This window comes from Hyposmocoma kahamanoa, unplaced genomic scaffold (genome assembly GCF_003589595.1).
Source record: "Hyposmocoma kahamanoa isolate Upper Pololo Valley unplaced genomic scaffold, ASM358959v1 87, whole genome shotgun sequence".
Taxonomy (NCBI): Eukaryota; Metazoa; Arthropoda; class Insecta; order Lepidoptera; family Cosmopterigidae; genus Hyposmocoma; species Hyposmocoma kahamanoa.
In genome coordinates, this window is record NW_020654422.1 from 22597215 (window position 1) to 22621842 (window position 24628).

A 24628-nucleotide genomic window follows, 5' to 3' on the forward strand; every position below is an offset into this window, starting at 1 on the left:
TATAGCTCTGTCATCAGCATATCCTACTGTATAGAAATGTTCTTTGTTTAATGATGAAATCTTTTACGAGCATGTTCCACAGCAGAGGCGACAGTACCCTTCCTTGGCACCCCTTCGCTACTATGGCCCATGGTCATTTGTTGTTGTTTTTATTGTTTTAGCATGTTGCTAATCCAGTTGACTAGTACTTCATCCACTTCGTGTCTTCTCAGTGCTGGTTGTATGCTGGAGAAGTTGGTTTTGTGGAAGGCTCCTCAATATCTATAAAGGTGCCTAAGCTTATTGCCTTGTTTTTGAGGGCCTGTTCTATTTTGTTAACTACGGCATGTAGGGCCAATTCAGCGGAGATGCCTTGGCAATATGTATGTTGGTTTCCGTGTAATGGTAAGGTTTTTAGGACTCCAGTCCTCAGTTCTCTGTCACATAACCTCACTAATGTCTTCAAGAAGGATGATGTGAGGCTGATTGGCCTGAAGGACTTTGCGTCAGTGTAGTCGTTTTTACCTGGTTTCGGTCTAAATATAACTTTTACCTCTTGCCAGGTGAATGTTAGACAGGTCCGAAAGATATCGATCAGGTGCTGGAACAGCGTGTCCCAGCCCCATTGCAGGAGTGCGGAGAAAACTCCATCTTGGTCCGGAGCTTTGTATGGATCAAAGGTGATTGTTATCGCCTTTCTCATGTATCCTCGTATACACATCCCTCTCGCTCATGCTGTCCTAACAAAATCTTGTATAAAATCTCCCCCGTGACCTTCGCGCACGCCGCCAAAAATTAGAAATTAATGTGACGTAGAAAAAGAACAAAAATCTAAGACTTAAAAATTAATAGAAGACATTGTGAAATTGTCAAGAAAAAGAAAATAATAATAATAATATCGTTTATTAAAGACAACAAGGCCCACTTTGTATTAGTAACAGACTTATAAACTATGTTAGTAAATTATTTCTAACTTAGATCTAGTACAATTTATGAGGTGCCTCATTAGAGGCCCCTCCACTCTATCAGCAATCATTTTGAGGATGCTGTTGCTACTGTTGCGAAGTCTGTTCAGCAGAGAAGCTGATTTCTTTCTTATGATTGCTGCGAAAGAATCCGTCCGCGCCTCAGCAAACATGGAAGAAGCGCTACAGAACTTCGGCAGACGCAACAGCATCCTAAAAGCATTGTTGTATTGGGTGCGGAGAGCAATGTACGACTTTTGCGTGTGCCTATTCCATAGGCTGCCCGCGTAAAAAGATGTACAATAGGCTTTGAAAAGATTTACCTTAACTTCAGCAGAGCATCGAGCAAACCTGTGAACCAGCATATTCGCTCTTACTGACAAAGCTCTCCGCTCCCTTTCCATATCATTATCATCTTTGAGATCAGGCCTAACGACATGTCCCAAATACTTAAAATTATGCACTCTGTCCAGAACAATCCCTTTTAGAGTGATCGGTGGAACATCCACAGGACATTTACGTCCTGCTGGAAATACCATGACCACAGACTTTTTTACATTATAAACCAGACCGTGTGACGCGGCATATGACTCACAGACTGCCACGAGTTTCCTTAATGCGCTAACTGACGGAGCCAACAGCACCATGTCGTCTGCGTAGCTTAAATTATTTACGCAGACATCATCCACGTAGCAACCCATGCGCATGAAACTGAGTTGCGCAATCAAGTCATTTATGTACAGATTGAAAAGCTTGGGCGAAGTCAGTCCGCCCTGTCTTACCCCGCACTCCAACCAATATTGCTCTGAGAGTCTGTCAGCCCATCTCACAGTGTTGATCTGGTTATCATACCAATATTTAAACAAAGACAGTACTTCACGCGGTAATCCAGTCGAACCTAACTTCGCCCATAAGATGTCGTATCTGACCAGATCAAACGCTTTGGAGAGATCCAGAAAGCATGCGTAAATAGGCGTCCCTCTTCTCGTATAATATTCCACAGTGTGCTTCAGGCTCAAAATGGCGCTTTCTGTAGACAGCCCGGGCTTGAAACCGAACTGTGCATCGTGCAAATGCAGATGCTCATCAAGACGCGAGTTTAGAATGCCATCGAACACCTTGGAAATTACGGTAGCCAACGAAATGGGTCTGTAGTTTGTCCGGTCAGACACGTCACCCGTCCTATTCTTTACTACAGGTATCACAATTATCCGCAACAATTCGGGTGGCAAGTATGAATGCACAATACATACATTAAAAAGTAAAGAAATAACTCGCGGCAGATGAACTCCAGCATATCGTAGGTGCTCTACGCTAAGACCATCATGCCCAGGTGATTTACCCCTGTTCATGTTACTCAAAATAGATGTTACCTCCCTAGCGCTGATTCTAGTAATGGGCTGGTAACCACTTGGCTCCTCATCAAACCCTACATTTGAAGGTCCAAGTGGAGACTTGACCGCAAATAGATTTCTAAACATATTAGCAATACCACTCAAATAACTCACTCCATCTATGCTCACGGGCAGGCTAGGAGCAGTATTCAGTTTATTCGTTGATTTCCAAAATTTATTAAAATTTTTGTTCGTATGATGCTCCGCCATTTGGTCCATTTTAATTTGCATTTCATTATTCTGACACCATTTTAATCTACCTTTAAAAAATTTCCTGCTCTCCACCATTTCCTCAAAAATTGCCCCATGTTTAGGTTTCCCATGTAATAATACCCACCAATTAAATTTCGATCTAGCCTGTCCGTGAGCATCACTCACATGCTTATTCCACCCAATTACTCTTTTTTTATTTTTTCTAGCTGGTCTATCATTACACGTCTGTATTGCCGCGTCACACAGTATGGATACAACATCATTATATAACCGATCAATGACCGTCCTATGTTCTAGAATGTTACACAAATCACCACAGCAATTTTGAAATTCAATAGGAAAGTTAATATTTTTAAGTTTAGTGTTACACAATGTAGAATAGTTTTCTATTTGACAGGCAGACCTTTCCTTCCACATTATTTTTAATAAAGGAGAAAAGCTGAACGAAAGGATTATTATATACGAGAAGGGCGGCAGCCGCCCGAATACCGCAAGAACCCATTTGGAAATAAAGGTAAGGCGTGTCGCTTTCTTTTTTCTTCAATACAGTCCACTTTACATTACATTTACATCAGAAACCTTAGTCTCTAGGGTCACCATACCCCGGAACCCGCCTCGCGTTTGTTCCGGTAGTTTTTCCGCAGGTTTCCGAGCTACCAGTGATTATTGCCCATTTTGTATTTTCGTATGTTACTACTTGTTCAGCGTATCGGCAGTAATGGATCGATGTGTGTGTGTCATTTCTTCTCACCTGTCGTCTTAGACGAACCTGCATCCTGGGAAATGTGCTTCCAGTAGGGGTTTCTCCGTTTCCGCAGGGGAAGTTGTGAATGTGTTGTCTATTTTGCGTATTGAATCTACCTCAGTTGAATTTGAGTTGCCTAGGATTTTTGATTCTATTCGCTTGTGCACAAGACATGATGTTCCCGCAGTAGCCTCGCCATGACGCGGTGTTCCTAATTCGTATGCGCTTTTTTAGTTTGGATTTGGCCGTCTTGTAGTTTTCCCTTCAGTCCTCTTTCGCGCATGTATTCATTTCTGTATTGAAGCGTCTCCCTTACCCTCCTTCGTAGCTTCTCAAGCTCAGGGCCCCACCAGTGTTCGCCTTGCCGCGGGGCTGAGTCACTCAGTGGGCATGCGGAGTTATAACTGCTCAATATGTCTAATGTCCTGCAGTCTTCCCTGTGTTACCGGTCCTCTCACGCTCTGGTCTAGTTTGTCAGTGTATAGTTTACGATCGGTTTTTGGGATTCCGTTTGCATTGTTGTACTTTGGTAGCTGTATCTAAGCTGAATCCTATCCATCTGTAGTCCGAGAAAGATGCCTCTTCGGACACATACCAGTTTTGGACAAGATTCACTGCATCTTCTGACGCTAGGGTTAGGTCTATAATCGTCCTGCATATTTTGTTTACGAAAGTCGGTGCAGTACCTTTACTAAGGATTTTAAGGTTGTTTGTGAATAAATATTCTGTTAGGTTCTTACCTCTGTTATATGCGAGTTCCAAGCCCTGCAACGGATGGTGGACATTGGAGCCAGTAGCCACGACGATATACTGACCGTTCTGCTCGCAGTATTTGATTAGCCGTTCCATTTCCTGCAGTGGTGGTACATGGTGGTGGTCTCCGCCATATAGACAGAGGTGAACACCGCTTCAAAACAGAATTCTGTTAGTGGCTGTACATGTAAATTGTTGAGTATATTTACCTAAACTTCAAAGAAAGATTACAGATATAGTGAATAATACCGCCGTAATAATACCGACACGATAATCACAACGTATTTATTGGACTTTGAATACATGGGTAATGTAACTGAGGCGTAGCTTGGTTGCGTAGCGAGAGGTACTTTTATGATTTAAACTGGAATAATCTTCAAAATATACTTTATTGCACTTTTTTACATGCTTTCGGCGTTGGGTTATATTTCGTTATCTCAAGATGCTCTATTCTTTTCTTACTTCATTTTTCAAAACACATTCTAATTACAAAACTATTCATTCAGCCAGTGATTCTACTCATAGAGTAGAGCCTAGACTACAGTAACAAGTAATTGTTTCAAAGAATGTTATTACGGTTTTTAAGGTTCCGTACTACAGCGAGTAAACAATCTCATCTCTATAGTTGTTAACCAGAGGCCATTGTTGAATTTGTTCTTCTTTCTAATTATGACATTAAAATTGGACTCAGAAAGTTAAAACTTATACTTAGAACTACATGAAGAGTCGTGATGGTTTTGAGATCCATAAATTTACACCAAAGTATGTTTTGAACTATATATATCTTAATAATTCTAATTACATGTATTAATTAATTATTTTTTTTGTTGGAAATTTTCCTAACTATTCCGAAAAATTGGTGATTGCAACAACTCGTCCCAAAGTTTAGACAAATACGAGCCATGTATTGCCTGTAGAGCCTGCTGTGGGCTCGGACTCGGCCTGCGGAGCGTGGTCGGGTTTAGATTACGGGGTGTGTTTACACTCTTCGTTGGCACAGCGGTTAGTACAATGAGCGCTTGATGAGGACGAGGAGGTTCCGGGTTCGATTTCCAATTTGGGCCAATTTAGGAAATGAACATTTCTAAGTTGCTTTTGGTCTGGGTATTGCCCTCAGAGTTATCCTTATTTTGGTGTTCATAGTACAGGAAATTCCCTAATTAGAGACCAGAAACTTGGTGTGATTGTCTGGCTTTTTTCCCCTCTAAAATATTTCTCTTTGGCGTAGCTTCAAGAAAAAGGAATGTAACAGAGAGACGGTTGATATACAACAACGCTATAAGTATCTCATTTTCACTACATCGAGAAGTATGCCTTACATTGTGAACAATTGTGAGATTTCGTACTCGTAATAGAGCCTCCGTATACTGCCTACGTACGGGGTGAAGTGCACGGTAAAAACAGATTACTTAGAAAAAGACAAAATTCTTTTTATGAAGACAAATTTATTAAATCCAACAAAACGATCCTCTCTCTATAGACGCTAGAGAATAATACTTGATAATAGTAAAAAAAACGTCTCAAAAGTGCATTTTAGTTATAAGACAGAAATATTTAATCCAAGAGCAAATTAATTTACTTCAAGTCACAAAGCCACTCTAGATTCAACAAAATATTTATTTGTTATTAGAAATGTCCGATTTTGATTTGAAAAAAAAAGAATGAAAAATTGAGAGGTACTTAATTATTTGATTGAAGATTTATGTTTTCTAATATCAAAAAGGGTAAATTTACAGGGTTATGGACCCAACATTATGTCTCACTGGCGTGAAAGCACACAGTTCAATGCCAAAACCTCAAAGTAGCAGAAATAAGACGGAATCGTCTCAAATACTTGAGTACCGTTCAGTGCCAAATAAATGCTACAGCGGCAGAAAGCACTAACAATTCAAAATATATGAGATGACTTATACTATTGAAGTTAGTCAAAACGATAGCGCGTTTTAGAGTACAACTAATGCCATCTAGCAGTGGCGTGATGGAACTAATTGCATGTTAAAGTTGTGCTTGTCACAAGTGTAGATTGATTACATGCTGAAACCAAATTTCGTAAATTATGACTATAAATAACGCTCTAACAAACTAGAGTTATTACGTATTGTTTCTTTGGATAAATGACTATTTATGATTTTTATGATTATAAGCACAAGTAAAAGTAATCGTTACCGCGTGCGCCTTCGGCGACATGTCACGGCAACATTGACTATGAAAACACAACGAAATGTTGCTTTAAGAATTTACTCTAGAATTTAGAATATTAATCTGAATAGCAAACTACTTCTTTTTTTGTTTAAGAATATATTTTCTTAGAATACACCCAAGAAATTTTGAATTCATTTAAGATTATTTAAATTTTATGTAAGAGGTAAACATTTCTTGATGTAAGTAATGTCCAATTAATTGATTAGAAATGAAATAAAATCTTGAAGTGAACGTATTTGTCTAAAAGTTAGAATAAAGTTAAAATTGTATTAGAAAAAGATAAGCAGTATTTTTGCACTGGCAATATTTTATTACATATAATAAATATTTTTTCAGAATTAGCAAATATTTTGAGAAATTGCTCTTTCTTATTAGTAGAAATCCTTTTTTTCTCTGTGCAGACGCTTCGGGCTTCGCCCTCCACTGGACCTCGGCCTACGGCATCGGCACTTGTGACTTTGTTTTAGAAATTAAAACACGTCTTAATGGCGGCCATATTTAAAAAATGCAAAAGTCTTGACCACAAATTATTATCAGACCATCCTAGAAATTTTTTCGTGCCAATTTTCAGCCCGAGCAAACCAAGTTTTTTCAGCCACTTACATAAAAAAAAGAATGCTTATATGACGGCTATATCGAAAAATGGCAAAAACGCAATTTTTACAAGTTATGATTGAAGACATGTCATGCCATTTTCGGTCAGTTTAGCAAATTTTTATTTACCGCCAAAAAACGCTTCTATGGCAGCCATATTGAACAATGGCAACAAATTAGTTTTGATCCCAAATTATGATCAAACACCCATAAAGATCCCCATATGCCGATTGTCAGTCTTATTAGTGCATTTTTTTATCTACCGCTAATAAACGCTCGTATGGCGAAATATAAATTTTGACTGCAAATTATTATGAAACACTCGTGTAGGGGGTCCTCTACGGGTGTTTGATAATAATTTGCAGTCAAAATTTATATTTCGCCAATGCCATGCCGATTTTCAGGCGGGTTAGAGCAAATTTTTATCTGCCGCCAACGAACGCTTTTATGGCGGCTTAGTTTGAAAAAGGCAAAAAACCAATTTTGGTCACAAATTATAAGGCACTCCTAAAGGCCTTCCATGCCAATTTTCAGCCGAATCAGAAAATCTTTTTCGGCAGCAATTTTTAACGAAAAAGAAATCGCTTGAATGGCAACGAAAAGAACTTTTGACCGCAAATTATGATTAAGAACTCCTAAAGAGCTCCGCGTGCCAATTTTCAGCCATTTCTACCTTGAATTTTTTTGACACAGGCGTTTGACCATTGTTACCCTCTGTGACATTCCTTCCAGCACCTCCTACCTATCTCTAATAACAAGACCTCAGGCATTTGACCATTGTTACCCTCTATGATATTCTTTCCAGCACCTCCTACCCTACCTATCTCTAATAAGAAGACCTTGAAATTTCTATGGCGGCCATCTTGTTTATTTGAATTTCGAACATTTTTTACAACCGTCGGAAATTGGCCAGGGTGTACCACATAGTACAAATACACATGCTGGAAAATAGCATGCTAAAAGCATGCTCATGAGCATGCTATCAAAATGAGCATTATTGAACTGTTCACATTTGCCACAAATAAGCATGCTAGTTTTAAGCATGCTACAAATGAGAATGCTCAAAGTAAACCATCCGTTCACACTTGCTATCAGTGTTGCTAGGTCTACTGTTTTAACTGGAGATCTACTGATTTTGGCCGAGGTCGACGTCTGCTTTTCTAATAATAAAATTAACGAAAATCTACTTAGAAATTTGTATCGGATTGTTTAAAACCGATACAAATTTCTAAATAGATTTTCGATTGTCCGGAAACTTAACAAATTTTTTATGAATTTTATCTCGATGCGTAATGCAGCGCAGTAAGCCTGGGATAATGCAACGTTTAATTATCATAGCGGTTCGTGAATCGTTTGGTTGTTGTATTAATTACTATGATTTTAGTAAGCGAACAGATCAAATATTCCATTGCTGCGTTAGCATCAATTGAGTTGTATATTGAAGACTTTATTTAACCTTCAAGGTCACGAGACAGATTTGGTTATTGGGTTCTACTGTAGTTCTTTTGTAAGCTTTTGTAGTTATTGTGTGCTTTTGTAGTGGTTTTGAAATTAGAGCGAATTTACTGAAACCAAGTGCAGCGATTTAAAAAAATTGCACAACGTGCTGTCATCAAATACTTGTTTAATAAGAGATTAACACCGAAAAAGATCCACAGTGACATAGAAACAACATTAGGGGAATCTATTCCATCGTACACGACTATAAAAAAATGAGTTGCAGAATTCAACGAGACGTGGACGTGGACGACAGACCGTCGGAGAAGACTGTAGGTCCAGCCGGTCCACGGCGTCTACGACTGAGGAAAACCTCTGAAAAGTGTGTGATCTCGTTATGGAAGTCCGGAGATTGACTGTCAAGGAGATTGTAGACACTATGGGCATCTTGTATGAGTGGACATAAAACATAATTGTCAACGAATTTGGAATTTACAAGGTTTCTGCTAGGTGGCTCCCCGGGTTGTTTTCAGTGGACCAAGGGCGTATTCGGCTCGCAATTTCTCGTGACTGTTTGGAGATGTTTGAAGCTGAACCGCAAAATTTATTGAACAAATTTGATGGATAAAACTTCGGTACACCTCTATACTGCAAGCGGACCTATGTTGTCTTAAATAAAAAAACTACTATTATTATACACCAGAGCCCACACAACAATCGAAACAGTGGAAAAAACCTGATGAACCGACTCCAGAGAAAGCGAAAGCAGTTTTGTCGGCAGGCAAGGTGATGGTGACGCCATCACCTTGCCTGCCGTTTTTTGGGATGCTAAGAGTGTCATCATGGTGACTACCTTATGAAGGGCGAAATCATTAACTCAGCATACTATTGCACATTTTTGCGTCGTTTGCGCGAAGTAATGAAAAAGACACTCTCAGGATTACTCGGGACAAAACTGTTTTTTCATCAGGATAATGCTCGCGGTCTCACTTCTGTCGAATCTATTATATAGAGTAAGTAATTTCACATTTTATGTAAATGTATATGTAGGTATCTCTCTGTAGCCAGTCAATAAATGGCGGTCATAAGCAATACATAGGTGTTGTTTTAATTAGCAATGGCGCGAGGATGGGGAATCCTCGGATAATTGTTTTTTTCTGTGTGTGTTGTTTGTATTTTTGTATAATAATAGTGAATGATGGCGTCGTCGGGTAATATAGGAGAATTTAGCGTGGAGAACGGAAATTAGGACTTGTATTGTGACCGACAAGAAATGCATTTCTTAGTGAAGAAAGTGGAAGATGATTTTAAAGTTCCAACGTTAATATCAGTTATCAGCGAAGTTGGTTACGAACTGACGGTAAATTTGTACAACCGGATATATGAAATAAGAAGATATTAAAAAAAATATGCAAACTCATCTGACACCGATTATGTTCCCAGAGCGTTACCGTTTTCGGTAATGTAGATAAATGGAGGGGCAAACTATTTCGGAATATGTATCCGTTTTGAAGAAAATGTCAAGATTTTGTTAATTCGGTTAAAATTTCAATGAAAATATGTGTGATCACTTTATTTGTGGAGTGTATAAAGAATTCGGCAAGGACTTTTTATGATAGATGAAAAAATAAACTTTCAAAAGACGGTAGCAGTCGCAAAATCATGTGAGGCGGCAGAACGTGATTCGCTCATCATGCAGGCAGTGAGAAGCGGCAGCTGTGGCAGTGGTCACGGATACGGCGAGTGTTCACCCCGTGACATTGTCGCGCGACGATCCACCGGCTACTGAAACCAGTATGGGCAGCGGTAGTGGCATCAACCGTATCGAAGAGTCTGTGCATCGAGTGCAATTGAACCGCGACTGTACAGCATGCGGAGATCATCGACATCAGTGGAATGAGTGCAAATTTCGGAGGTATATCTGTGACCAATGTTCGAACCGTAGCCATTTGAAGCGCGTATGCCCAGAGCGGCGCTTAGATCATAATAAATATAACAATATGAGAGGCGAGGCAGTAGAGCGCAGCGAGCGGGACTAGCGACGGCCAGCGGCGCCGCTCGCGCAGCTTCACGACCAGCACGCGGAGCAGCAGGTCGGCCACTGCAGCGAAGGGAACATCGTCCACAACAGACGCACTACGTGCATGAAGATGATGAAGATGGGACACGCCAGTTAGAGAGTGACAGATCATTTTGGGAGGATGATGAACCAATTATGCAAATGTCCCTAAAGGAGTATCAACCGGTCAGTATACACTTATTGTGGATAATAAACTTTTAAAAATGGAAATCGATACAGGCTCAGCGTTGTCATGTATACCTAAGTGAACAATTATATAATGATAAATTCAATCATTTCTCTCTAGAACCCTGTAGTTTGGTTTTATCGTTTTACGATGGCAGCAAAATGAAGCCGGCCGGGTACATAGAGGCGCAAGTAACTAGATCTATATGTAATTAAAGAGGGTACGACTACATTATTGGGTTGCCAGTGGTTGGCAGAATTAAACATTGATGTACCTAAATTTGCGATAAATAACTTATTTTGTGAGAGTGAAGCATGATTCAGAAAAATAACTTGCTTTCTAGATATAAGCAATTATTTAATTGCGAGCTGGGGAGATATACCGGCGGGCGGACCGCACTGCTAGTGCGTCCCGAAGCGGAGCCGGTATTCTGCCACCCGCGGCCGTTGCCGTACGCGCTGCGTCCGCGTGTCTACGCTGAGCTGGATGAGATGCTACGCGCCGGCGTCATCGAGCCCATCGACTGCTCCGACTGTGCTACTCCACCAGACATAGCTGCGAAAGCGAATGGAGGTATTCGCATATGCGCTTATTTCATGGTTACATTGAATAGTGTTTTACAGGTCGATAAATATCCAGTGCGTTCAATAGAGGACTTGTTATCTAAAATAAGTGGAAGTAGGTATTTTAGCAAGTTAGATTTGTCACAGGCCTATAATCAGGTAAAACTAGATGAAACTAAACGTTATACTGTTATTAATACCCACCGGGGGCTTTTCATATATAACAGGTTGGTATATGGCAATCCATATACCAACGTCAAGCCCAGGTGTTTTTCAGAGAATAATGACAGAATTACTGGGCAATATTCCTAACGTTATTATTTCTTAGATGATATATTGGTATTTGAGGATACTTTTGAAAATCAGTTGCTAGCATTGAATAGTGTATTAAATAAATTAAGAGAACATGGAATGAAAGTGAAAACAATAATTTGCACATTTTTCGCTGAGGAAGTTACATATTTAGGGTGTGTGATAAACAAAAAGGGTAGGGATGACTGATGAAGAGAAAATCAAACCGATTTTACAGTTGATGAGTCTGAAAAATTTATCGAAACTAAGATCATTTTTAAGTATGGTAAATTTTTACGGCAGATTCGTTAGAAATTTAAGTAGCCACATAGCTTCACTTAACGCCGTAATGAGGAAAGATAAAGAATGGAATTGGGGCAAGGTCGAAGACAGAGCCTTCAATCAAATAAAAAAATAGTTAAGCAGCACAGAAGTGCTGGCGCACTGTGACGTGTCGCGGGCGCTGGTGCTGACGTGGACGCGAGTGCGCATGGGCTGGGCGCCCGCGCCGTGCTGGCGCAGCTGGCCGTGGACGGCCGCGAGCGCCGGGCCTCACGCACGCAGAGGTTATTCATATTCATATTCATTTATTTGCATTTCACATGGATGATAAACTTATACACGTGATACCCTGTGTAGCAAAGTTACAAAGGAATTTAAATACATTTCAAGCTTGAACGTAGTTAATTATTTTAGATAATTAATTATATTATAGATTCTATAATTATTAATAAACATAATTATTACACAATATTTTAATCTTAAAATTAATTAAATTATTATTTTTATAATTATTAAACATTTTTATTATTTATTACATTTAATATAATTTCATTTATTGCAATTCACATTTTAATAAACTTAGATACATACATGTGATACCCTATCAGGGCGTAGCACAATTTAAACTTAAACCTAATGATACAATTATTTTAACATATGTATATTATAATATATATTATTCGTACATTTATTTTATTATTATAATATATATTATTCGTACACTTATTGCTAATAATAATTTTTACTGAATTGTATTTTCAATTATTACCTAAATTTCATATAGACATGAAATCAATTTCAAATACATTTATCGCCAAAAAATTCAGACATATTATAATAGGTTTTTTTGTTTAGAAATTCTTTTAAACGTTTTGCAAAGACCGTGTCTTTGCAAAACAAATTTTTGATATTATTTGGGATGTGGTTATATACTTTTATTAACATCGGGTGTGGTACACAAGAACATAATTTTAGGCTAGAGGGACGAAGTTTAAGCTTGTTATGGTACGATTATTACGTCTTATTAATTTTGTAAAGAGTATAAATCTGCGTGTTTTTAACGAACTTACAGGCTTCAAAAATGTATAGGCACGTTAGAGTCAGTATGTTAAGTTTTGTAAAATACGGTTTACAGGAGTCCGTTTGTTTTATGTTGGTTAATATTCTGATCATTTTTTTTGTAGAACAAAGATTTCTTGACAATACGAGCTGTTTCCCACTAGTATAATCCCATAGGCTAGTCGCGAGTGGGCAAACGCATAATAAGCTGAAAGGGCCGCTTTTAGGTTTTTAATAGGCTTATAAGCTTACATTCAGTTTATAAATTAATAGTAAAGAATGCTGTAAACCTTCCTAAGAATAAATAAATAAATAAACACTTTTCAGTTGTCTAAGAGCATATGTAAGTGAAGATAAACGGCTAGATAATTTTTTAATATAGGGTTTCCAATTTATGTGTGTATCTATTTCAATACCCAACATAGTTGCCGAATCTACCATTTCTAATTTGTTTGATTTATATATATAGTTGATATCGAAAGCAATTTTTGGGCGGGGTTTAAATTGAATTAATTTTGCTTTTTCTAAATTTAGTTGTAGGTTATTTTGATCGAGCCATTCTGTGAGTGAATCCAGTATCGCATCTAAGTCCTTTTGTAGTGAATTAGTACATGTGCAAGGCAAAACAACTGATACATCATCCGCAAACAGTATAGAATTAAGTGAGGAAGGTCATTTACGTACACAAGGAACAGAATGCAACCCAGCACGCTTCCCTGAGGAGTAGAACCAGTGATAGAGATGACATTTGATCTGACATGCTCAATTTCGCCTGTATGAAAGTTAGTGTTTTCAATTTCAACGCATTGGGATCGGTTTTGAAGATATGATTGAAACCATTTAAAAGCTAGGCCTCTTACACCAACATGATAGAGCTTGTCGAGTAATGTTTTATAATTTACTCTGTCGTATGCCTTACTCACATCGAGTAGCAAACCCACCGCGTATTCTTTGTTGTTAATTATGTTTAATATTTCCTGAACATACTTGTATAAGGCTAGGACCGTGGTTCTATTTTTACGGAAACCATATTGGCTGTCATGGAGAACTTTAAACTTTTCAAAAATGTAATGAGTCTTTTTGACATCGCAGTCTCTATTACTAGGTTAATTATAGTCAGATGGACTTTTTTTTATAATATCAAGTGGCGGGACGAACAAGTCGTGCGCGTGATGGTAAGCTGTACGCCCGTCCAGAACAGTTGCAGTGCCACTCAGAGCTTTAAATCGCAAAGATCTGAGGAACACTGGCACTGCGCCCGTCACCCTGAGACGTAAGTTGACAAGTCCCATGTGCCTGTAATTTCACTAGCACCCTTTCCCTTCAAAACCGGAACACAGTAATGCGGACATTACTGCTTAGCGGCAGAAATAGGTAAGGTGCAGTACTACCCTGGACTACTACTGCTACTAAAAGATTTGTAAGAACGTTACAAAAGAAGCTATTTTAGATAGACAAGATATGGAAACGGCACTGTATAGGGCACTACTTACCACGACGGGTTAGAGTCCAGTACATATTACAGGGGCGAGCGCTGCGCACGGGTCTGGACTGTATGAAGCCAGAGGTGCGCGCGGCTCAGGCATGATTATACATACGCACGTTGACCAAATTAGAGCTCGTATTCAATGTAACCTGAATCCTCTGTTCAGTTACCCGTTAAACGGGAGTAAAAGCGCTAATATGGAACTAGTGGAGACAGCGCAGTCGGTGGGGTCACCCGCGGGAGACGTTGTCGGCGCCGAGTGTTCGGCGACTGCGTGCGGCGCGGCGGGTGGCGGGTGCGGTGGCTGACGCTTTGCCACCACCACTCTCGGTCACGCAGCCTGGCCTGTCTGCCGTTAAATCACATAGAGGATACGCAAAGCTCCAATTCTTTATCGCCTAGAGATAGATTAGTATTAAGTTTTTTTTTGCATTTCTATTATATAAGATTAATTTCAAAATTTATATTTTACCGATTTTTCTGTAATTAGTATTAGGTGCCTATTAGATTTAATTTTAATTTTTATACTGTTTTCAAAAGGAAGGAAGAAAGTAGAAATAAGAGATTAAATCTTGTAAAAAAAAAGTTAAAAAAAATGTACTTTAAATATAGATTATGTATTAGGTAGGGGAGGAAGGTGTTATATAGAGTAATTTCACATTTTATGTATATGGATATGTAGGTAGTTCCAACTCTCTGTAGCCAGTCAATAAATGGCGGTCACAAGCAATACGTGTTGTTTTAATTAACAGAATCCATGGTTAAAAAGTCATAATATGGTTTCGAATTACTGCCCCACCCGGCTTATTTTCTTGGTTTAGCACCTCCGGATTTTCATCTGTTCCCAAACCTAGATGACCTAACCGCAGTATAGAGTACTAAAAAAACCGACCCCAAACGTCATTCATCCCCTAGTTTACTACCCTTAGAGGTCGAATATTTTCTTCAAATTTAATGGACCACTTCTGAGGTACCCTCTTCCCAACAAAAAAAATCATCAAAATCAATTCACAAATGGCGGCGTTATCGCATAACATACATACAAAAAAAAACGTGTAGTCGTATTGAGAAACTCCTCCTTTTTTGAAGTCGGTTAAAAAACACCACACTAGCCAGAAATTTTCATCGACTGAAGATGTCAAAGCAGCATTAAATGGGTATTTTTAAGACCTTGAAGAATCTTTTTTTAAACTGATGTAGAAGCTTTGGAAAGCAGGTGAAAGAAATGCATAGAGCTAGGTGGAGATAACATCGAAAAATGAAAATATTTTTGTAAGCATTAAACTTTATTTTCTTGGTTAGGCCGCAAACTTTTCAATCCACACCTGAAAAGAGCGCAGAGAGCTGTTCTTAGAGTGATCAACTTTCGTCCTTTCGATTACACAACCCACAAATTATTAAACGAGTGCGATGTTCTATCTGTTCGGCAACTGTTTATCCTGCTAATAATTTTGAAAAAGCACGCAATTACTCCATAACTAAGCAAAGACGACACGATCCCTTTTCATCTCGTACACAACTCCGCACAGCACACTCACATAGATTCTTCCGCTTCCTTGGCACATTCCTTTATTTTAAAATAAATTCTACTTTGCATTATTTTCATATGAATAAAACTGAATGTAAAAAGACCGTCAAATTTTGGCTTAAGAGTAAAACCTACAATGATACCGAGGACTTGTTGGAAGTTATTTCATAATTTATATTTATATAATAAGTAATGTTTAACTATTTATCTTTTATAAATTGTAACTACTTATAACTACTTATCTTTTATTTGTTAAATTTATAAAATCTTTATCTTATTTTTTAAAGCTTTGTTATGAAAAATGCACTATTATGCCTAAAATACAGGTACACATGTACTTAGTTTAGGCATCGCAATTGCACTATTAGGCACTAAGATTAAAATGTTTAATTTTACCATGATTATTTTATATAATTTAGATTTTTTTTTTGTTTTGTTGATTACTGTTTATTTTAATATTTTATCTTCATTACATTGTTTTCATTATAATTGTATTAGATTAAGTCATATTGAAATAAATTTATCTTATCTTATCTTATATCTCAATTAGACTGTTTTTCTACGTATGTTACGCGATAACTCCGGTTTTTGTGAACCGATTTGAATGATTTTTTGTTTTGTTGGGAATAGGGTACCTCGGTATTATCCCATTTTAACTTGAAGAAAATATTCCACCTCTGAAAGTGGTAATCTAGGGCCTAAGGGATGAATTCGAATTGAACGGGTTTCGCGCACTAGATATAATACCACGAACTTTTGAAGTGGCAGTTTTTTTGGTACTCTGTACTGAGCTCATATCATTAGTAAAGAGTCGTTTCTGCAAAAGGTGCTATAAAGGTTTTTTCAATTGTGTCTCTAGCAAAGCAGTGAAACAGTACAGGGAGCATCATGAAGACCGCAGTAACGGCGCTGCAAGAGATGATGGTCAAGCTGAAAGAAATACCCGAGTATGAATGTATCTCGCAGGTGAACTATATTTATTTGCTACCATAACCATTATTTTTCTAATTAATTTATAAAGTCACTATTAAGTGGAGCTCTATTGTCTATGCCTACTCCATTAAGAACAAGATAGGTGATAACAAGTATGCATGTACTAGGTACGTACAGGCTGTCCCAAAAGTCCATGTCAAGCGGGCACCGGGCGAGACTGACCCAGATTAATTCTGGTAAAAATAAAATAAAAAATCCAAATCCCTGTCTTAGCTACGTGATAGTAGGCATATTTTTTGTAAATGATGAAAATCGACACCCTGGATTTCGTCTTTAGGTAGGAACTCTCATCACAACTTTTCAAATTTTTGCCATGCAATTTATCGCAGTCACAAATCAAACAATGAACGTTTTGTTAGTAAAAAATAAGTTTAATTGCGAGTTTAATAAAAATTATGTCTGCTAACTTTGACACTTCTTATTTAGTCTAGATTTCAAAATGGTATATAATTTGCCACTTTTCATTCCAATTAGGTACTTCATATTTGCCACTTCCGGTAACGAAAATGCTTCTGCCAGTAGCCTACTTGGTGAAAAGTTGATGGAAACGGAAATGAGTGATTCAAATAAAAACTCCAAGAAAAGCCCTTGCACAACAAGTCTTTCATCCAGAACACTTTTAACAGTCAGAGGCTAACTCTTTTTGTGAAATTATTACAAACAGAACAAACTCCACTACTGCGAACTGTAATTGTTTCGGAGGGAAAACGAGAGTACAGTGCCTGCACTATCAACGGGTTAGCTCCTAATATCACCAAGTTAGAGACATTCATAAAAACAAACCAACTAGGCGTAGAGCTAATATCAGGCCCAAGTCACCATAAGGAGCAGTCCTCGTACCAAGGACTACATCTACTACGTCCCTAATCCAGATGGTGGTGCACACGCCGGAACTGTTTTATCAATCTTAAAAAGCATTAAACACTCTGCCATTGAGCCGTTTTCTACCACGCATATTCAAACAACCATGGTTACAATTTCGTGCTTTCTTCTATGTACTTTCCGCCAAGGCACAAAATTACAGCAGAAATGTTCTTCGCCTATTTTCAGACTCTTGGTTTAAGATTCATGGCAAGCGTAGATTGGAATGCGAAACACACTTTTTGGGAGCTCCCCCTGTACTAGCACTCATGGAAGGGAACTAAAACGCTGTACTGACACCACACAAGAACAATAAATATAGTAGAAGTGCTTAGTTCGCGTAACACGTGTGCCAACAGTACGCGGAGTACTACGTGCTTGAGCTCAGTCCGCCAGTTTGTGCCAGTTTGTGCGTTACCTATGGTCGTGTCAATTATCTCGCGCGAAACTTTGAAAATCGTAGAAGTTTTCTTTCTACGAAGCTAAAGTGAATGCTCAAATTGTTTGCATCGTCTCAAAAAAGATCTTTCAATCTGTCGTGCGAATCTCTTCGTATTTATTTATGCAGCCCCAGCAAAAATCAAAAGGACTTAGGTCCGGATAACGAGGAGGCCACAAAATTGAGGCAAGGAGCCCAGTCCACCTCCTGGATATTTTATGTTTTAACTGCCGCCGTGGCCGAATGGTTACCATGCCGTGCAATGGTGACTGCCACGCAGAGGTCCTAGGTTCGAGGTTCGTGAGTTTGGGTGTAATTTGTGGTTGTCTAAGTGTGTGTCCGTCAAATCCGCGACACAGGTTTTCCCTAGTGTGGAGCTATGTTGAGTGTGTGCGTTATAAATAATAAACATAATGCCCTGGACAACCATCTTGTTGAAACCACATTTCTAGTAGATGTTGAATGGTATATCTTGTTACAAAGTCTGCAAATCGTTTTGGAGAAAATATAAGTAGTTGTCGCCATTTAATGTTTCGGGCAGTTGAAATTGTTATTATTATTATATTTTAAACGGACAATTATTTGTCCGACACCTTCCGGACGCGAGAATTTTTGATTTTTGTAATATACGAGTTCATACGAACCCTGCCACCTGTCACTCGGCGAGGCGGTGCGTGGCTGAACGCCGTGCCAAACAGACAAAGCGTGTGCGGGCCGGACCCGTGGCGAACGTGAAGTGGGTACAGGCGCTTCTATGCAACTAACCACAGAGCGTCAGTTGCGGGACGCGGTCCGGGCGCGAGACGTTAGCGGAGCTTCAGTGGGTTTGGACGTTGTATTTTTTACAATTGTGGAGTGTTTTATATATAATTTTAATTAAGTTTCAAGATGAATTCGACCGAAAAACTTTATATCATTGGTGCAATCATACCCCAGTTTATTGAATACAAGTGTCAGAAATTATAAAAACAGTTTAAAGAAGGAAATGATTTGGGAAAATATTTCCAAGCAGCCAAATCAAAGTCGTGAAAATACTATTTTTTACCTTATTATAACCACTAGACTCTCAACTTGTTCATCCCGTCATTTTACATTTAGTTTATAAATTAATATTAAAGAATGCTGTAAACCTTCCTAAGAATAAATAAATAAATAAATAAATAAATTTGGTATCTTGAAAAAAAAAAAAGAAAACCTGGATAGCAAATACGTGTGGCGCACTATAAGGTTCCGGAATGAATAAGAAAAAAATACTATAAATGGTCAGAAGTTAATTTATTGTTTCTCAAAATATTCTCCGTTAGCGTTAATGCACTTTTTCATACGAATGAACCAATTTTGAAAACATTATGCCACTCCTCGCTCCGTGACAATCTCTAAAACATATTTTTCATACTCTTCGACACCCTCTTCAGGTGATGAAAATCGTTGACCGCGTAACTGGTTCTTAATTTTTGGAAATAAATAAATGTCACAAGGTGCCAGGTCGGGACTGTACGCGGATGGCTCATAAGGTCAACGTTGTTCACCTTCAAAAATTCATTTGTCTGTCTGGCCGTGTGAGAACTGGCATTATCGTGGTGCAAGATGATACGGCGTTTACGGTTATTTTTACGGAGTTTATCAATAACTTCCGGCAAACAAATGGTCGTGTACCAATCACTATTCACTGTACGACGATTCTCCAAACCAACAGTAGCCACGTGTCCAGTTTTATTAAAAATAGAAGCAATCATCCGCTTAGAGGCAAATTGCACGCGCGCCACTTGGTTGGTTTCGGCTCATCTCGAAAAACCCATACGGTCGATCGCTGCTTTATTTTGGGATCGTAACTATAAATCCATGTTTCGTCACCAGTTACTATGTTCCACACCAAATTTGACGCCCCTACGTTGAATCTGGTAAGCATAGCATTGCACCTATAGTGACGCGATCCGTTTTTTGACCCTCGGTCAAATTTGACTCATGCCTATGCCTAAAGGTGTCCGAATCTCATGGTATGTCACATGCCCGTCTGTTTTGATCATACGGCGCACAGCATTGATGTTTTTGTTGTTCACAGCAGTGGACGGGCGACCATCACGAAATTCGTCACTGAGATTCACACGACCGCGTTTGAATTCTGCAAACCAAATATAAACAGTCGTCTTGCATGGTGCTTCATCGCCAAAAGCAGTTGAAGCCGAGTGAAGCTCCGCTGAGCTGTTAAATTACACTTAAAGTCGTAGAAATCATAATTCGAAAATTTTCTCGAGTTAAATCCATGGTGATGTAGACAACCAATTTCTAAAATGACACCACAATGTAAAAACAAGTGACAGTCAGATGAAACAAACTGTATTCTACAGCCAAAGAGTTCCATGTTCAAAAGTTGTAATTACTTTTTAAATATTGTTTATGTAAATGGCCAGTTCCGGAAACTTATAGTGCGCCCTATGTAATAATATATGTAATTACTATTATTATTTGTATATTTACTTTATTGATGAATAGAGTATTTATGTAAAAGGCTTTCATTACAAGATACTCTTAGATTGCGCCCCCCATTTCAACTCTTGTTAGATAGTTGGCAAAGGTGTTGCCTACTCATAAACCACTTCTTTTTCAGGTCTTCTGGAGTCAGTTCTAGAGTACTTGGAGGCAATGTTTTATCAATCATTCATCTCAAGCATGAGCCTTTATTGTTATTGCCAAAAAATCTTTTGATTATAGTCGGGGCCGCAGCACTTGGCGACTTTCGAGTATCGCTGCTCCGTCCGCGGCTGCGTGGTCAAGGCCTCTGCGCGCTCCAAGAAGGAGGCCAAGCAGGAGGTCGCGAGGGTCATGCTTCTCGCACTCAAAGCGCGCGGTGAGGACGTGCCGCCGCCTTTCGACCGCCCGCCGCTTCAGCCACCCGTCAGTCAACTATATCTATTACTTGTTCGTTTAGGACGCCCTCGTCACGTCGTAGAGTCACGAGCGACCTATTAATTCCAGCCCGGCGCGGCCGAGCCGGCGCCCGCGCCTACGTCGGGTCCGGGACCGCGCAGCTACGTGGCGCTGCTGAAAGAGCTGTGCGAGGAGTACCATCTGCCGGGCGTGGAATACGAGCTCGTGAGCGACACTGGCCCGCCCCACATGCGCCAGTTCGCCGTGCGCGCGCGCCTCGGCCAGCACAGCCGCCTCGCCGCCTCCACCACCAAGAAGGCCGCCCGGCAGCTGGCCGCGCAACAGCTCTACTCTTATTTGCGCGACAACCTCTCGCGGCTCACGACCGATTTCGTCGAGGTAAACAGATAATGATCAATTTATTCGCATTCTGGATTCTGCAAGTCCGACTTACATAGTTAACATTCACGTTTTGGTTTATACAATTAGATCCTCACGCCCAGTTTATTACACCTAGCATTCAATTTCTTTTTTAACCGACCTTAAAAAAGAGGAGGTTCTCAATTCTTCTGTTTTTTTTTTTGTAAAACCTTGTTAGTCGTTTACTATGACATAATTTCTAAACTTCCCTCTTTGTAAAAAGACGCATCCGTTTAAGGCGCGGAAGAAAAAAAACAATGGAGGAGCCTTAAGCCTCGATTACATCGGAATCGCTATTGCCAAAACTCTCATTAGCATAATTTAAACATAATAAACCTTGATCGGTCGTAGTTTCTGATTTAAAAAAATATAACAAATTCTGGACTGTGAATATAATTAAAGTTTTATATATATACCGACTAGAGTCGGCATATCGTCGAAAGTGCAATACCCGTTATTGCAAGTTCGACGTTTTAATTTTATATTGAAGTTTCAGTCGTGCTGCGATAGCTGAAACACGACAGACGATTAAAATAGTTATTTTTGTTACAAGTGCGGAAAGTTCAAGTCATTATTCACGAGGCTAAGACTCGAGACAGGTGAAAATGACAAATCCGCACGTGTATCACATTTTTAATACATTTGCGAAAAAACTACATTGAAAGTAAAATAAAACAGTATTTTAAAAAACTCGTATCTATTATTGCTCTTATATATTTCTTTGTCTGATAAAAATTCAGAGTACAGTGGCAACTGTTCCCAGTAGTCAGCCACATTAATTATTTTTATTATTACTATTTTATAATACTCACCTCCGGTCATTGTTAATACTCAATCAGTCATCTTTATGGAAAATATTTTGGTATTTTTAAATGTAACCCATGCAATTGTTTTATAAAACACCAAAAAAAATATTCTTGTTTTTACTGTAATAATTGATCAGTTGAGGCTATAGTTTGTAAATATTTGTTGTAGTTATTTTATATATATGATGTGTGATGTATGATCCATCAGGTGGCGGTCACTTGGAGCGTACGAACATTCTGTTGCTCATTTTTGTAAAATTATTTATAACGATCCCTATACCCCACCTACGTTGGGGTCGGGCTCGACCTGCGGCGCGTGGTCGCTTTCAGATTACGGGGTGTGCTTATGCTCTTCGATGGCACGTTCCAGATTCTATCCCTTATTTGAGCCAATTTATGAAAAAAACTGGTACACTGGTAGTACAGGAAATTCCCTAGTTTGAGACCAGAAATTTGAAGTGATTGTCTGGCATTTTTTCCCTAAATACTTCTCTTTTTGGCATAGCTTCCAATAAAAAAGAGTCTAACAGAGAGACGGTAGAGATACAATAACGCTATAAGTTGTATAAGTAAATAAGATATGATTTCCACTACATCGGGAAGTGTGCCTTACATTTTGAACAATTGTGAAATCAAGTCTCCGTATACTACCTACGTAAGGTGAGGCTTCGCCCTCCGCTAGACATCGGCCTACGGCCTCGGCACTTATGACTGTAAAAAAATTAACATAGCTCTTTAACGGCGGCCATGTTGATAAATGGCAAAAAGTCAATTTTGACTGCAAACTATTGTTAAACACCCATACAGAACCCCTCATGGCGATTTTTAGTAGAATTAGAGCAAAATTTTGTCAACTGCTAAAAAAGTTTGTAAGGTATATTGAAAAATGGCGAAAAAAAGATTTTGACCGGAAGTAATTATTTAACACCTATAGAGATGGATTGAAAATCGGCATGTGGGGACATGTCGATTTTCCATGTGAATTAGAGCAAATTTTCATTTACCGCCAAAAAATACTTCTGTCAGCCATATTGAAAAATGGCGATAAACTAATGCTGATCAAAAATTATTATCAAGCACTTCTAGAGCAATTTTGGAAAGGATCAGAACAATTTTTTTTTCTACTGCCTACAAAGGCTTGTATGGCGGCCATATTTGAAAATGGCGAAAATCCAATTTTGAGCACAAATTATTATTTGGCACTTCTACCGACCGCAAACACAAATAAAGACAGATGTGCGCTTGCAACAAATGTCACAGGGCTACTAAGGGGAAGTACCTCACCCCTCGAGGACATCACCGTCGCGCAACCGTTTATTGTTTGTAGTTTTTATAAAATAACTAAAATAAGGTCACTGCGGTCTCTGAGACCGCGCGCAACCGCTAGAAGGTTAACTACAGCCCCTTCTAGAGCAATACAATCTAATAGACTAAGTACCGCTACCAGCAATATTAGTCCTGTGGCATATAAACAAACTGTATTTTTAAGACCACGTTCTGCTCCGAAAACATCCAACGGCTACGACCGTGCTGATCACAATGCTCTAATTAAAGATTTTTAAATCCCTGCACCTTCTAATGGTTGTGCCCTGACATGTGGAACAGAGGATGTAGAATCTAATCAATCCCAAGTCCTTGACCTATTGCTAAATTTCTTCAACTCGCTAATTAAAAGTAATGTCTTAAAAGCGTCTCACGTTGCCTCTTTGAATAAAATTTTTTACGTGATGACAGATCTGACGGATATGGCGGTGTTGCCATTCTCGTCAAAAATTATGTTCCATTTTCCCGTAACCTAATTCTGATAATATAAATATTGTAGGTATTAGTATTTAAAAATATTTATAATATATTGTTTCCATTTACCTTTCTCGTCCCTCTGATTCGGTTTTCAATGAAATTAATAACATTTTAATTAGTCTTCGACGACCATTTTTGGTTCTTGAAGATTTTAATTGCCACCATCGTTCGTGGGGCAGTGGAGTGACTTATTAGTCACTATTGTGGTGGGGAATCTTTACTAGAAATGTTAGATACCCTTAATCTCTGTGTGTTAAATACTGGTGCTCCAACTCGACGCACAAACCCCAACGAAAACATCAGCGTTGTTTACTTGCTATTTGTACTCCGTCTTTGGCTTCTTTCATGTCTTGGTCTCCCCTTCATTACTCTTTTGGCAGTGATCACGTCTCTTTGATTATCTCGACGCCTATTCAAAACAAAGCTGCTCCTAGACATAAGTCTCGTTTAAAGCTTAAACTACATGACGCTGATTGGACTACATTTAAAACTATGGTTGAAAGTGCTTAATAGATGTAGCAGGTCAATTGTTATACTTCTTCGAGGAAGATTCCTTTTCCACCATGGTGGGATGCTCAATGTGTTGAAGCTGTATGTAGGAAGAAAATGGTAGAGAGAGATTATGCTCTGGATATGTCTGATGAAAACTTAAAAATTTTACAAGATACCATCAAATCCACTTACGAATTACTCAGTGAGAAAAA

General features: G+C 38.9%; 1 protein-coding gene across 3 annotated transcripts in view; it reads left to right on the top strand.

Moving 5' to 3' along the window:
- The window catches only part of LOC113235230 (interferon-inducible double-stranded RNA-dependent protein kinase activator A homolog), a 24956-nt gene extending 3344 nt beyond the window's left edge, over positions 1-21612 (top strand). Inside the window, exons 1-4 of one of the 3 annotated variants that reach the window (XM_026470861.1) lie at positions 2952-3065; positions 16597-16703; positions 20743-20925; positions 21007-21612. In XM_026470861.1, the coding sequence (XP_026326646.1) occupies positions 16626-16703; positions 20743-20925; positions 21007-21309 (564 nt within the window). In that variant the 5' untranslated portion in view covers positions 2952-3065; positions 16597-16625 and the 3' untranslated portion in view covers positions 21310-21612. Of the gene's footprint in view, positions 1-2951; positions 3066-10919; positions 11102-16596; positions 16704-20742; positions 20926-21006 lie in introns of those variants that run through there. The other 2 variants (XM_026470860.1, XM_026470859.1) reach the window with 2 other exon arrangements.
- Positions 21613-24628: the final 3016 nt, after the last annotated feature.